General features: G+C 44.5%; 1 protein-coding gene across 9 annotated transcripts in view; it reads right to left on the bottom strand.

Moving 5' to 3' along the window:
• The window catches only part of CERS3 (ceramide synthase 3), a 70,037-nt gene that overhangs the window by 27,391 nt on the left and 28,401 nt on the right, over positions 1–14,245 (bottom strand). For 7 of the 9 annotated variants that reach the window (XM_065558123.1, XM_065558118.1, XM_065558120.1 and 4 more), the window contains exons 3-8: positions 13,897–14,014; positions 12,214–12,332; positions 3,516–3,573; positions 2,447–2,497; positions 1,728–1,820; positions 384–512 (exon numbers count right to left, since the gene is read on the bottom strand). In XM_065558123.1, the coding sequence (XP_065414195.1) occupies positions 384–512; positions 1,728–1,820; positions 2,447–2,497; positions 3,516–3,573; positions 12,214–12,332; positions 13,897–14,014 (568 nt within the window). The remainder of the gene's footprint in view (positions 1–383; positions 513–1,727; positions 1,821–2,446; positions 2,498–3,515; positions 3,574–12,213; positions 12,333–13,896; positions 14,015–14,245) is intronic. The other 2 variants (XM_065558125.1, XM_065558126.1) reach the window with 1 other exon arrangement.

Genomic DNA, 14,245 nt, shown 5'->3' with positions numbered 1-14,245 from the left:
AGGGTCAGGCCACAGAGGTAAATGCCTAAGAAGTGAAGCGAGTCTCAGATGCTCATCCAGACCAAACCTCTTAAGATTTGCCTATCGCTACAAACCGCCCACAGGTTGGCCTATTTTGTCTCATTTTAAGTGCAAAAGAAGAACAATCCAGGTGCACAGCTGAAATTCTAGCCCCAATTTCACACTACAGGACTTCTCTTCCTGTCTGTTTTCAACTGCCCAAAGTTCTTCAATGACAAGAGGTCAGACTAGGTAATCTAATGGTCCCCTTGGCCTTACAAATCTATAAAAACATTTCGTAATGGGGACGGAAGGAGGAAAAAAGGGGGAAAAACCTGCCACTGAACAAAACCTGAGCAATAAAAATTAACTGTGAGGTTTACCTCAAGCCAGAAGTCTGCAGTATCATGTACAATCATCACTAAGGTCCCAATACGAACGTAATTGCCACACCAAGAACAGGCCATCAAAACAATGGCTGCCAAATGGTGAACGACGTGGGCCATAAAGTCCTACGAATAAAATAAAAAACAAAACTTAAAGCAAACACCATTGCTTTCCAAAACAGACATTTACCAATGGAAGCAGCACAGCAGGCACCCAAACGAGAGGTTGTAACGGAAGCAGAGAGAGCGAGCAACGTACTGGCTTTGTGTGTACAAGTTCTAGAGTGATGCTGTCCTCTCGTCAGCGGTTCTCAACCTTTTTGGGCTTAGGACCCATTTGTAAATGTTGATAGCCTGGGGTGGAGGCCCTGAAGTGGTTTCGGACAGATCCTAACCACTGGAGGGGTTGGGTCCTGCCTGGCGCTCACCCCACAGTGGCATCTCCTGCAGCTCCTGTACTGGCTGGACTTGGCTCTCCAATCTGGACATCGCAACCTCTGGAGTTGCAGCATCGCTCAGGTTTGGCCCTGCTGTCCTGACTGGAGCAAATTTGTGTGAGTGGAGTTATGACCTGGCTCATGGGGTTACAATGCCAATCATTCAAATTTGGCCTACCTGGACTCCCATCCTCATGATGGCTGGGCTAAACCTGATTGGTATTTGGGACCCCAGAGGCTGCAATGTCTGGAGCAGGGAGGCGAGCCCAGCCAGCTCCGTGGTACAGGAGCTGCTGTGTGACTCTGAAACATTCTGGCAACCCAATTTTGGGTCCCGACTCATGGGTTGAGAAACCCTGCTCTAGTGGCTGACCCCATGGAGAGGCTAGATGACCTGCTACTGTTACCAGGTATGGGAATTCTTCTTCAGCTTAGGTGGTAGAAGCCTGTGGTTTGGGAGTGGAAGGACCAAGCTTTTAGTCCCCCCCCCGCCACCCCCCACTCCATTTGTTGGATTTGGTATAACCGTGATGTTGGTTTATTGCAGGGGCGAGGAATACCTCTTAGTACACATACAATTATTACAGGGGTGAGAGAGATACTCCTGGCCCCTTCTCCCTGCCTCCTACCCAGACACAGAGAATATTACAGAGGTGAGGTTTACTCCTGGTTACACAGACCAATTATTTTGGGGTGAGATATCACTCACCCCTTCCCCCACCACTCGTTATAGGGGAAAGGGATGGCTGGGGACATCCTGGCCATATCATATTCAGCAAATAGCTACTGACTTGAAGGTTCAAGCTCTGATTATTTCAGCACCTGCCACAGTGTTTTCTTAACAGAAGAGTATCATTCATAAGAGAATCAAAGACTTTGCTTGCAAATAACTGTAAATACTTGCCTTCCTTTTGATGTCAGTACCAAGGGTAAACAGCAGAGACCAATAAAAACTAATCTCGACCATGTAGTACCAATATTGGGATGATAGCAAGGGCTGTAAGGAAGAAAATATCAATTTTTTCTCTAGTCATTTCAACGCATTGCAACAGAGAGTACAAAATACCATGGACTTATTTACACGGCTTTTGCTCTTCTACTTAATCTGAGTTTGAAAACTGGAATAATGTTCTGAGCTTTATTAAGGAGCAAAACATTCTGAGGGCCAACTCTTTCAGCCTTTATTCAGGCAAAACTCCCAGTTACTTCAGCTGCTCCGCTTCCAGATTCTAGTATGCCTTCTCTGTCAGCAACGTGCTCTATATGCAGATTTCAGAGTAGCACCCGTGTTAGTCTGTATCCGCAAAAAGAACAGGAGGACTTGTGGCACCTTAGAGACTAACAAATTTATTTGAGCATAAGCTTTCATGGGCTACAGCCCACTTCTTCGGATGCAGAGTGCACCTGCATTTACTTGCAAACCAGTGAAAATAAATCAAGTCCATCATTATTATTTACAAATTAAAATTGTAACATATTCACACATCTGATAACTGAAACTGAAGTAGTTTATTTATATTAAAAGTCTATGCATCTATCTAAACTGTGAAAGGGCCATTTCCTCCACTGGGGAAAACAACAAAAATACCATGTTGATCAATGCAACAGTTCTGAAGAGCTCACCTGAAATGGATAGCCAACCCACACTTGCCATATATCATAAAACCAAGGTTTCTGGGGAAAGACAGAACCATGCAAAGAATGAGCAGTTTGTCAATCTTAGCTCAGAAATATTTAAAAAGTAACTCTAGGCTGAAGCAGGATTACCAGTTATATTCTCATACTACATTTTCTCTATCAACTGTACTCTAAAGCAATCACGTGCCAGTCCCAGTTCTTCAGATGATGTCCCAAATGTCTCGGGAGATTTTTGGGGCACCTGAAATGTTTCATTTGATCATTTTATCATTCAAGACATTGGATTTCTTTTATAAGTACAGTTTGTTCAAGATACATTGCTACAGCGATTAGAATTTGTACTGTCTTTATCAGGCACAGTCTTTCCAGCGGAACAAGCATTCAGCAAGATGAACAGTGCTTGGAGTGAAGAAAAAAGCCAAATGGGCACCTAACCCATCAAAGCAGTTCTTTCGCTCAAAATGAATGTTAATGACATCTGTGCAGTGTGTCCTGAGAAACTCATTCAGAACATTAGCTTACAGGGAAAAATCCTCTGCTCCAACAAGAACACACATATTGATGTTGAGTATTGACAATAGCAACCACGGTGAACATTAAAAAAAAAAAAAAAAGTGGCCTTTTGGTTTTTGTCTGAATGTGACTCTAAAAAAATGTTACAACAAAACTCTCCTGGTTTTTGATTTTGAAAATATGACCACGTTACATGAAATCCACGAGATACATTGTAAAACCATCACCCACACGTCTATTAAATAACGCAACACTGCCTGACAATAATAATTTTTGCAATTCTTCCTTAAAATGCTGGTTAGATGTAAAATTACATTTTATTGAGAAAGAATAATAGTACGTTTAAATGTAAATAAAATCTGGGTGAAAAGACTAGGCTGTAATTTAGATTATAATACTTTATAAAACAGCATTATGGTCTGAATCCAAAGCCCATTGAAGTCAATGGGAAATCATCCACTGACGGCAAAGGCCTTGGGAATACGCCCTTATTTTGTTACAACTGTGATAAGAATTGAAAATCTCTTCCAAATTAACTTACATCATATAGAAATATAAATCCAGCAATGGATGATGTGAGATAAAATGAAAATCGCCAGCTGCAAAACAAAAACAAAAAAAGGAAAATCAGAACATTGATTGCTCCTGCATAGACATTATGCAGAAATGGAATTGTGGCTGGAGACTGAACAATTACCGAGACATAAAATATACAGCTTTATCCTCTCCCTGAACTCTCCCTGGTTGTGTCTACCAGTCACCATATGATTATCTCTCAATCGCCATTATGCAAATATTTCTCTTTTGGATTGGCTAATCGTTATTAACAACCAGGTGTAGGGATTTACATAACCACAATAGGGCTAAGGAATGTGCACATTTCTCTGTTATGATTGTCTAAAGTAACCCCTCTCTTCTGATGGCCTTTACAGAATGTATCAATATTTTTCCAGTGTGAAAGACAATGAACATCCATAGCAAATGGCAATTTGATTTACCGGTATGTACGTTATAGGCGAGGCTGGTAGCACCATCTTATGTTAAATTTGCCCGACACTTACCATTGCATAGTCTCTCTCTCCTACTGCCAGATAGTCACATTTGAATAAGAACTTTTTCCTGTCATGGGGCGACTGGTCCCTTTAAGGGGGATCAGGGCCCAGTCTTCTTGGAGCTGCCTTCTGAAGACCCAACTAAGGGGTAACTGACTGCCCCAGGTAGCTAATTAAATATTAGCTAGTAAACGAACATCTGGACCTAGTAAAAAAGGTTATTTCGGGTTAGGGATGGTAGGTACTCTCATGGAGAAGGTGCTCCTAGAGAGAAGTCTCCCACAGAGGAAATGTTTGTTCCCAGGGACAGGAAGCTGGTCAGGGGAACTCACTGGGGAAAGGACCTACAAGGTATGCTCCTAGAGAGAGAAGATCCCTAAGGGAGAGCTACAGTTAGCAGGCCACCAGGAAGGCCTGGTCCTAGGGTTACCATACGTCTGGATTTTCCCGGACATGTCCGGCTTTTTGGGCTCCAAATCCCCGTCCGGGGGGAAATCCCAAAAAGCTGGACATGTCCGGGAAAATCGGACATGCGGTCGGCGGCTCGGGTGCCGGGGGCTCCGCCGGCGGTGCTCGGGGGGGGGGCCGGTGCCGGGCCGGGGGCTCGGGGGGCCTGGCCGGCGGTGCTCGGGGGGGCCCGGGGCCGGGGAGCTCGGCCGGCGGCTCGGGTGCCGGCGGTGCTCGGGGGGGCCCGGTGCCGGGCCGGGCCGGGGGGCTCGGCCGGCGGCTCGGGTGCCGGGTGCCGGGCCGGGTGCCGGCGGTGCTCGGGGGGGCCGGGTGCTGGGCCGGGCCGGGGGCTCGGCCGGCGGTGCTCGGGGGGGCCCGGTGCCGGGCCAGGCCCGGTGCCGGGCCAGGCCGGGGGGCTCGGCTGGCGGCTCGGGTGCCGGGTGCCGGCGGTGCTCGGAGGGGCCCGGTGCCGGCTCGGGTGCCGGGCCGGGTGCCGGCGGTGCTCGGGGGGGCCCGGTGCCGTGCCGTGCCGGGGACTCGGGGGGCCTGGCCGGGGACTCGGGTGCCGGGTCGGGGACTCGGCAGGCGGTGCCGGGCCGGGGGCTCGGGGGACGGGCTGGGGACCTGCGGTGCCGGGGGTGGGCCGCGCCTCCTCCCCCCACACACCCCTTACCTGCTTCAGGCTTCCCGCGACTCAAATGTTCGCGGGAAGCAGGGGAGGGGGCGGAGACTTTGGGGAGGGGGCGGGGTTGGGGCGGGGCTGGGGGCGGGGTTGGGGCCCCTTTAAAGTGTCCTCCTTTCGGAGGCACTAAATATGGTAACCCTACCTGGTCCCAGTAAAGGGATCTCGAAACAGTGACTGGAAGGTGTGGTGTTTAGATGCTGCTTTTATTATTAGAACTGGGAGCACTGGCTGTTGGGAGTCTGAAAGGACAGGAAACAGGAAGGATGGGGGAGGAGTTGAGGAGGCTGGGAGAGTTCCAGGGTGTGCAGCGACAGCTTGGAAAAGAGACTTCCGCTGTAAATAAAGTTCTGTTAAAGTTTGTTAATACCTTACGTGGTGGATACAACATTTTGGCGACGAGGCTGGATCTTCTGCCTCTGAACCCACTCGCACCCTTTCTGCAAAGCCCAGGTGAGCCTCCAATTGCTTTTACTGCCTGGATCCATATGTTTGAGACTTATCTGCTTGCAATCAGCGCTACAGAGATTTCTGAAGTAAGAAAGCGTGCTCTGCTAATCCACTGCCTTGGAGCACAGGGGCAGTGTAAAATATACACTTTTCCCCTTGCAGATGATAAATATGAGACTGCACTCACTGCATTAAATAATTTTTGTGCCAAAAGTGAATGTAGTAGCTAATCGCTACAGATTTCGCCAGCGTGAGCAGAAACCAGGGGAGACTATAATGCAGTATATGGCTTCCTTGAGAAGTCTGATTGCAACATGTGACTTTGGGAATATGGCAGATGAGATGATTAGGGACCAGCTCACTGAGAAAACAACCATGCTTCATGTAAGAGAACGCCTACTTCTAGAACCACAACTTACACTAGAAAAAGCAATACCCATTGCTACTCAGATTGAGTCAGCTACAGCTGAAGCCAAAATAATGAGCAAAGATACAGGAGGCCCAATCCAGACTGTGACTCCTTTGCAGAAAAGTTCACTATCGCTGCAGACAAACAACTGCAAAAGGAAAACTAATGAAAAGCCGCCGAACCAGCGAATGCAAAATACAGTACAAGCATGCTTTCGCTGTGGAGCCCCACAACATCTTGCAAGCTACACAGGATGTCCAGCAAAAGCAGCTCAGTGCAACCATTGCAAAAAGATTGGGCATTTTGCTAAAGTATGTCGCAGTCGCCAGTTCAATCAACAGGTGCATGCAGTTACAATACCAGACGTTACTGTGCTGAGTGTAGACAAAATCACTACTGCACATATTCCAGAACAGATAAAGTGCACTGTGAATGTTTCTGCCATACCCTCAGGCAAATCACACTCTGTTCAGCTAATGTTGGACACTGGCTCAGCAGGATCTATACAACCTGATTCCATCTATTTGCGTTACTTTAAAGATGTGCCTCTTACTGAACCCAAACTTCACTTGGTATGCGATTTGAAAAACCGTATTCCAGTACATGGCTGCCTGCCAGCAATAGTTACTTTTGGTGATCGCTGTGTAACTGCGGAGTTCTACATTGTCCACAAATCAAGTATCAGAGGGGTAGCCGTGTTAGTCTGGATCTGTAAAAAGCAACAGAGGGTCCTGTGGCACCTTTAAGACAAACAGATGTATTGGAGCATGAGCTTTCGTGGGTGAATGCCCACATCGTCGGATGACGCATTCACCCACGAAAGCTTATGCTCCAATACATCTGTTAGTCTTAAAGGTGCCACAGGACTCTCTGTTGCATTGTCCACAAAGGCACTGCTATCCTTGGCAGAGATTTATTAGCTGCTTTAAATCTCAGGGTAGTTAATGGACGAATTGATCTTCCTGAGCAAAGCACTCTTGCGGTACACACACCAGTTTCAGCTGGGACCCAACTCCAGGTTGCGGAAAAACTTGGCTGTGCTTATGGGTTTCTGCATAAAGTTAAAATGCGGAATAATGTGATCCTGTACGACAGAAATTACGGAGCTTATCATTTTCAGTCAGGGAAGCTGTTTCAGAGGAACTTAGAAAACTTGTTCAAAAGGACATTATTGAAGAGATTAACTCCTCGGAATGGGTTTCCCCTATAGTAGTGATGCAGAAGAAGGGTGGAGACATTCGCCTTTGTGTGGACTTAAGGGAGCCAAATAAAGCTATTGTGATTGACAGCCATCCTCTTCCTCACATAGAAGAAGTATTTGCAGAACTCCGTGGAGCAAAGATGTTTTCTACTCTTGATTTGCAGAGCACATACCACCAGGTTATGTTGCATGAAGATAGCAGAGACCTCACAGCATTTATTACACATCAGGGACTATTTCGTTTTAAACATGTTCCATACGGTCTCGCATCAGCCCAAAGTGCCTTCCAAAAAATGATGTAATTGATTCTGAAGAATCAACATGGAGTTCAGTGCTATTTGGATGATATTATTGTGTTTGGAAATACTACTGAGGAGCATGACAATAACCTGCAGTCTGTACTAAACTGCATCAGCAAAGCAGGCCTCAAGCTCAATAGGTCCAAATGCAAATTTAGACAAACTGAACTCTCCTTTCAGGGGCATACAATTTCACAGGCTGGACTAAAACCTGATACAGATCATATCCTGGCAATTTCAAATGCTCCTCCTCCAACAGATTTGCAAACCTTATGTTCCTTCTTGGGTCTTACCTCCTGGTATGCAAAATTCATTCCCAATTATGCTTCTGTCATTGAACCGTTACGAGAATTACTACGGAGAAGTTCAACCTTAGTGTGGACAACGGATGCACAAGTTAGTTTCGAAAGGGTGAAAGACTTGATTGTACATAGTCCAGTACTTGCATTATTAAGTCCCGCATTGCCCACAATTGTAACTACTGATGTTTCTGATTATGGACTTGGGGCTGTCCTCACACAACTTCATGAGGACAACACAGAGAGGACTGTTGCATTTGCTTCAAGGACACTAAGTAATGCTGAGAGAAAGACAGTTGAACAGAAAGTCTAAGGCTTTCACAGACAAATGGCGGGGTGCTAAGGAACCAAAGTTTGAGTGTGGTTCCTTTGTTAGAATATGAAAACCTGGAATCTGATGCAAAGGGGACCATAAATTCACAGCTCCTCTTAAAATCATAGAGAAGAAGGGACCTTACACCTATTGACTTTCTGATGGGCGGGTATGGAATGCTTCTTATCTTGCACTTGCCTATGCACCAAGAGGAGATTATGCCAACACCCAGTCTGCATTGGATGACTTCACTGTAGAACCAACACAACAAGACATTGAACTTGAGAGACGGCCTGTCAGACTCAGACAACTACCTGCCTGGACTAAAGACTGTATGTTATGTAGTATCTACAATGTTTTCAGTGTAATATTCCTGCCAACCGTGTAGTGTCTTGTTTCATATTTGTTCCTGGGGTTAGAACAACAATGTTTATTTTAATTTGGAAGTTTCTTAAGAGATGAGGGAATGTGGTGTTTAGATGCTGCTTGTATTATTAGAACTGGGAGCACTGGCTGTTGGGAGTCTGAAAGGACAGGAAACAGGAAGGAGGGGGGAGGAGTTGAGGAGGCTGGGAGAGTTACAGGGTGTGCAGCTACAGCTTGGAAAAGAGACTTCTGCTGTAAATAAAGTTCTGTTAAAGTTTGTTAATACCTCGGGTGGTGGATACAACAGAAGGCCAACCTGTCAGGAACCACAGGCTGTTCCTGAGAAGACCTCTCGCTCTGGGGAAAGATTCTTCTGAGGTAGTGGCAAGAGATCCAACTCCAGGAAAGGAACTCGAGTCAAGAGAACCCTGCTGGTAAAGGACCTGGATAGAGGCAAGCAATGGACTCAGGTGGGACAAAAAATAAGACTGACTCTGTCTCCCAGCTAAAACACTGGGGATGAAGGTTTTACTTATACTTTGTGCTGGCTTTTTCTGTTAATAAATGAGACCCTCCAAAGGGCGAAGTCTTTAGTACCTGAAGGTCTGATTAGACTTCTTTATACCCCAGGTGAGGGGAAATCAAGGTAGAGGTCAGCTGTGGCACCATTTCTGGGGTGGCCTGCACTATTACACTTTCACAATTCTATTTCTCCTAAGAACCACCTTCTGCAAGGTGGTGAGCGCCATTAACTACTACTAAAATCTATGGGGCCTTGAGGGCACCACTTACCAACTTGTTTTAGTTCGCAATCAAACTAACTTCTATTGGTCTCTTAACCGAAAAGGTAGAAAACAGCAGAGCTGTAGCAAACTGAGCAAATTGATGTCTCACTGCCTGATTTTGGTTGACCCTTGGGCCAGGTTAGCTAGCATTTCGCTGAGCCCGATTTTTGGTTTTGGGTGGCAGTCATGTGGTACTTGGCTTTTATCCAAACCGGGCAAAACATGAACTGAAATCTCCAAACAAAGCTTACAAGTGAACTGAAACCATATTGTTCCTTACAAATCTAGTAGAGATGTTGTAAATTCCAGCCAGCCCAGCACTGGTGTAATAGCTAAAGAGTCTGAGTAGGAGGTAATGGTCTTGAATTTGGGAAGGGCGAAGGATTGGGCAGGGGCATTCCAGGCCTATTTTTTAAGATGATGGAAATGCAATACATTACGCTTATTTCCTTTTCTTCAGGGATTGGTCTCACTCAACCCCCAACTTATCCCAAAGCAACTCTTGCTGGCCAAGGAGTGGCTCCAGCCAACATGAAAATGTTGCTTGATTTCAGGTGTCAAGAGTGGGAGTAGAGACAGACACGAGACACAAAATCTGGTGAAAACATTTTCTTAATTAACAGTGTTTCATAATACTGTTAAGAAACAGAGTTGCAGAATGACCAAGCAGATTTGACATGCTGAAGAAGACAAGACAAGATAGAACCCTGACAAGGAAGCTGCCTACACTAAAACCAATCCATAGACAGATACAGAGACGATGACTATAGGCTTCTGCTAACTCACGTAAGTCATGTAAATTAGCACCTGAGACAAGATGAGAGAGCTGTAATATATGCTAGGAGAGCATATATGAACAAAGGCAGCCCCACCTTGTCTTGCACTGCCCTGGCTCAAAGCCAGCATCACAGGTGGAGCCAATGAGCGGATCAACGTGTTAGCCAGCATATGCAGTTTGTAGGGGTTCATGCAGATTTTCCCCCTCCCCCAGTTTTCAGCCCACTGCAGGCCTGATCATGCAAGGTGCAGATATCTAATCCTGTGAAGCAAGTGCTTAACTTTAAGTATGTGACTAGTTCTGTTGACTTCAATGGGCCTATTCCTGTGTTTAAAGTTAAGCATGTGCTTAAATGCTTTCCTGAATCAGGGCCCGAGTGTTCAGCACCTTGCAGGATTTAGCTCTTAAATCGTTGCAGGGTTAGAGTCTATGTATGTGTTTATGCATGTGAGCAGTCCCACTGACTTCAGAGGGACAGCTCATGTGTAAGTCTTTGCAGGACTTTTTGTGTGTTACGGTCCATACTATTTGCTAAATATTTCAGAAACTGTGTTTCGTTGTGAATTTGTAATGTGAACAAATCCCAGGACCCAAAGCAAAGCTCACTCACGGGTTCTAATGAAAGACAATGGGATTTATACTCCTCTATCACTTAGGCTCATCTATACTAGTAAAGTTTTGCCAGCATAATTATTCATTTTGACAAAATAGTTATGCCAGTAAAAGCCCTGATTTGGATGCAGTTATATAGCCATAAATCTGCCTAATAGAGGCATAGATTATTTTGGTTCCCCCAAGCCAGTATAAACTATACTGCTATGAGCACTTTATACTAGTATATGTGCATCCACACTAGGAGTTTAATTATGCTAGCAGAGTTAAAGCAGTCAAAGTGTAGACAAGCCCTTAGCTGCTTTTGAAAATCTCCCTCTTAAATGCTGGGTCTATCTTGGAATTATGAGCACACAGGTTTTGTTGTTGATGAACATTTTTGTCATTCAACATGATTTATTAATGTCTGATTGATGAGACCATATTTCAGTTTATGTTCAGAAGCCGTTCTCCAGGAGTATCCAGTATTCATTCTGTGTCACTGGCCACTTAATTCACAGGCTACTGTTACTGCTCCCTGATATGACCCCTAAACCCCAAAATGGCTTTCACAATAGCAGCATAAATACACATTTGAACAAGGACTAACAAGACCTTCTCTTTCAGCCCACACTTTTTGCAAGCAAAAGTTTGTTCCTGTTCTCTGCAAGCTTCCATTGACAGCAAACTGGAGACAGATGAACAGAGGACATCCATTTGCTTGCAAACTTAAAAAAAAAAAACCACCTGATAAGAAAGAGAAAGAACTTCATTTTTTAAAAATTATTCTTTTTGTGTGTTATGGTACATACTATTTGCTAAACATTTCAGTAAAGATTCAATAATAAAAATATTACCTATTAAGTGAACTGATATTAAATGGCACTGAATGCATGTGAACACACATACATATACATATTAAATAGCACATCGGTAAGATGAGTGAGAGGAGTCCAGAATTTAGTGTCGTCACAACCATATACGTTTTCATCCCATCCATTGTGAAACATAGGACCTACAGAATTGGGATTTTTTTTTTTACATAAATAATTCTCTACTGAAATGTAACACAGATGCAATATTCTACCATATCATTAGTTTTAAGATTCAAAAGTCTCCCCAAATCCTGCCTGGAAACCCACTCCATTTAGTGGAACATGGCAGGCAGGATTTGGACTTTACATAGCACTCATTATAATGCTAATCCTTATGATGGTTCTTTCATTAACTGCCAAGACAGCAAAAATAATTGGGCTATTCCAAACAATATGGGCTTGGGAATCCCTGGCACCAGGCAAATGAAAAGGACCATGGTGATTTTATCTGCTCTACCATTTTCCTGCAGTGGGGCCTTGGTTAAGTCCCTTCACTTTCCTATGCCTCAGTGTCCCCATCTGTAAAATGGGGATGATTAGAGGGGCTCTGCTTGTCATACCTTAGAGGCCAAAAAGCTCTATGCAGCTGCAGTAAATGAGCCCACTTAAGGGGAACTCAAGTTGGGCACCCAAAATTAGTAGCCCCTTTTGAAATACGCAGGCCCACAATAAAGGTAGTTTTCTCTTCCTACCAAGCTTCCTGGAATTTCCGAAGCATCGTTGGGAGCTCAAGATTTCGCCGTCTCCTAAACCACTTTTCCACCAAACGAACTGTCCAGTTACACTTTTTGGCCAGGCCTTGAATCTCAGACTGTAAAAGGAGAGAAGTGTGTCAGTGGCAAAAAGTAACATCTACATCAGGTACCAGCTCCACCGACTTTGTATTTTAAACAACAACGTCCCGAAATAGGCAGGTCAGTCAGTTTTTTAAAAAACAAACCATTAATGTGATCTATTTACAGTTTGCCTGATAGCTTTTGGATCTAATTCTTGAACATTCATCATTGACATGTTATCTGTCAGCTATTCTCTGTAAAAAGGACACTGATTCGCCCCTCGCCATGGACATATTGTGCAGTTTTATGACGCAAGCTCCTTAGGTCTCATGCATGTAAATGAAGCAGATGTGAAATTTACAGGCCTAGAAGTTGAACAATTGTCTTCCTGTTCGCCTCAGAGGATTCAGGAAGTTAACATTTGTTTTTCATCACTGCAGCATTTACTGCTACGAATGAGAGATTTGAGCAGGGAGGATTTGGTACAGTGCCATGTAAGTTACTCACTTACACTCTAGAAGCCACAAAGTGGCTTTAGCCAGTGACAACTGGTTATTATATTATTTATTGTATAAAGTGAGGGAGGATGATCTTGTGGTTAAGTCACAGGTCTGGGAGTCACAGGAGATCCCAGCTGCCAAAAGTTGTTGTATGACACGCTCTCTCTCTGCCTCAGTTTCCTCATCTGTTGCATGGAGATAAAATAATTAAAACTTGGCACTTATCTTCAAAGATTAATCCTCATGACATTCCTATGCTGGTCGATGGGTAATTGTCACCTTTGTTGTACAGATGGGGAAGTAAAGAAGAGAAGTCTAGCTACTTGCCCAAGGTAGAGGAGTTTGCCTGTGCAATTTAGGTCTGATCCCATTAGCAGGCCCCTCTTTGGCCATACCGGGCTAAAGAGAAAGTAAGCCAGTGGTAGAGCCAGGAACTGAACCTTGCAGCTCCAGTTCAGTTTGTGGTTCTAGTCCTTACTCCTTTCTCTTAGGCATGGGAAGTATATACCACTGGCCATGTTAAGAAAGGGAGTGTTTTCAGACAATGTCCATGCTGCGGTATGTCCCTCCCACGAACAGACTGATTCATTTTCTGCATTTTCAAAATGCTGGAGTTTTATTTTAATTGCTCTTGTTTTGGTTTCCGAACCGACCACACGTTATCAGAGGTATTTTGATCCCGCATGCAGCCTATGACTAAACACAGAAGAGTCCATCAGACTGCTTCCAGCCCATTGTTTCAATTTTATTCCTTTAAAGTATAGCATAATATTGTTTTTAACTGACAGCTGTCCACTGCTGCTTTCTCCAAGTGGAGTTAGAGATGGATTATTGATCTTCACCAGAAGGAACATTAACAATCTGACCTAGAATAACATGCCAAGAAATTACACCATTTTATTAATGTTTTTATTTTATATTTTGGATGCTGTATACCCTGCCAGCAGGGTAGTAAAACAAATCCAAGTGAATTACATCATGCGCCGATCAGCTGGAATCCATCCCTTGGATGCATGATGTCACTGTGGATAGCTGATTGAAACATTAAGAGTTGGGATTTTCCATCCCCAAAGCACCTTAAAAGAATTAGAATCCTTACTTGGGATGGATGTTTTGTGCATTTTCGGAAATAATTCTCTAAAACAGCATTTGGCTGCGGCTTCACTCGCGTTACGTTCTTTATACCTAAAGCTTTTGCTAGAGGTATGGCAATATATCTGAAAAAGACACAACAGAAAAGCTCTCTCAAAATGCAGAATGGTTAATGGCATTCAGCTAGCCCTCGAGGATGCTAAGGAATTAAATCTGAAACCTGGTTCATCTGTCAGAGGAGACGTAGAACATTCATGAGCATCTTCAGCAGAGCTGCCTTAAGAGAAAACAATGGCATCCATACAGCAGAAGCCTGGTTCAGCAGAAAACAGCATTATCCTGCTTGCACAATCGCT

Source organism: Chrysemys picta, chromosome 10 (genome assembly GCF_011386835.1).
Source record: "Chrysemys picta bellii isolate R12L10 chromosome 10, ASM1138683v2, whole genome shotgun sequence".
Lineage (NCBI taxonomy): Eukaryota > Metazoa > Chordata > Testudines > Emydidae > Chrysemys > Chrysemys picta.
The sequence above is the reverse complement of the archived record's forward strand: the minus strand, read 5'-3'. Positions and strand labels throughout refer to the sequence as shown.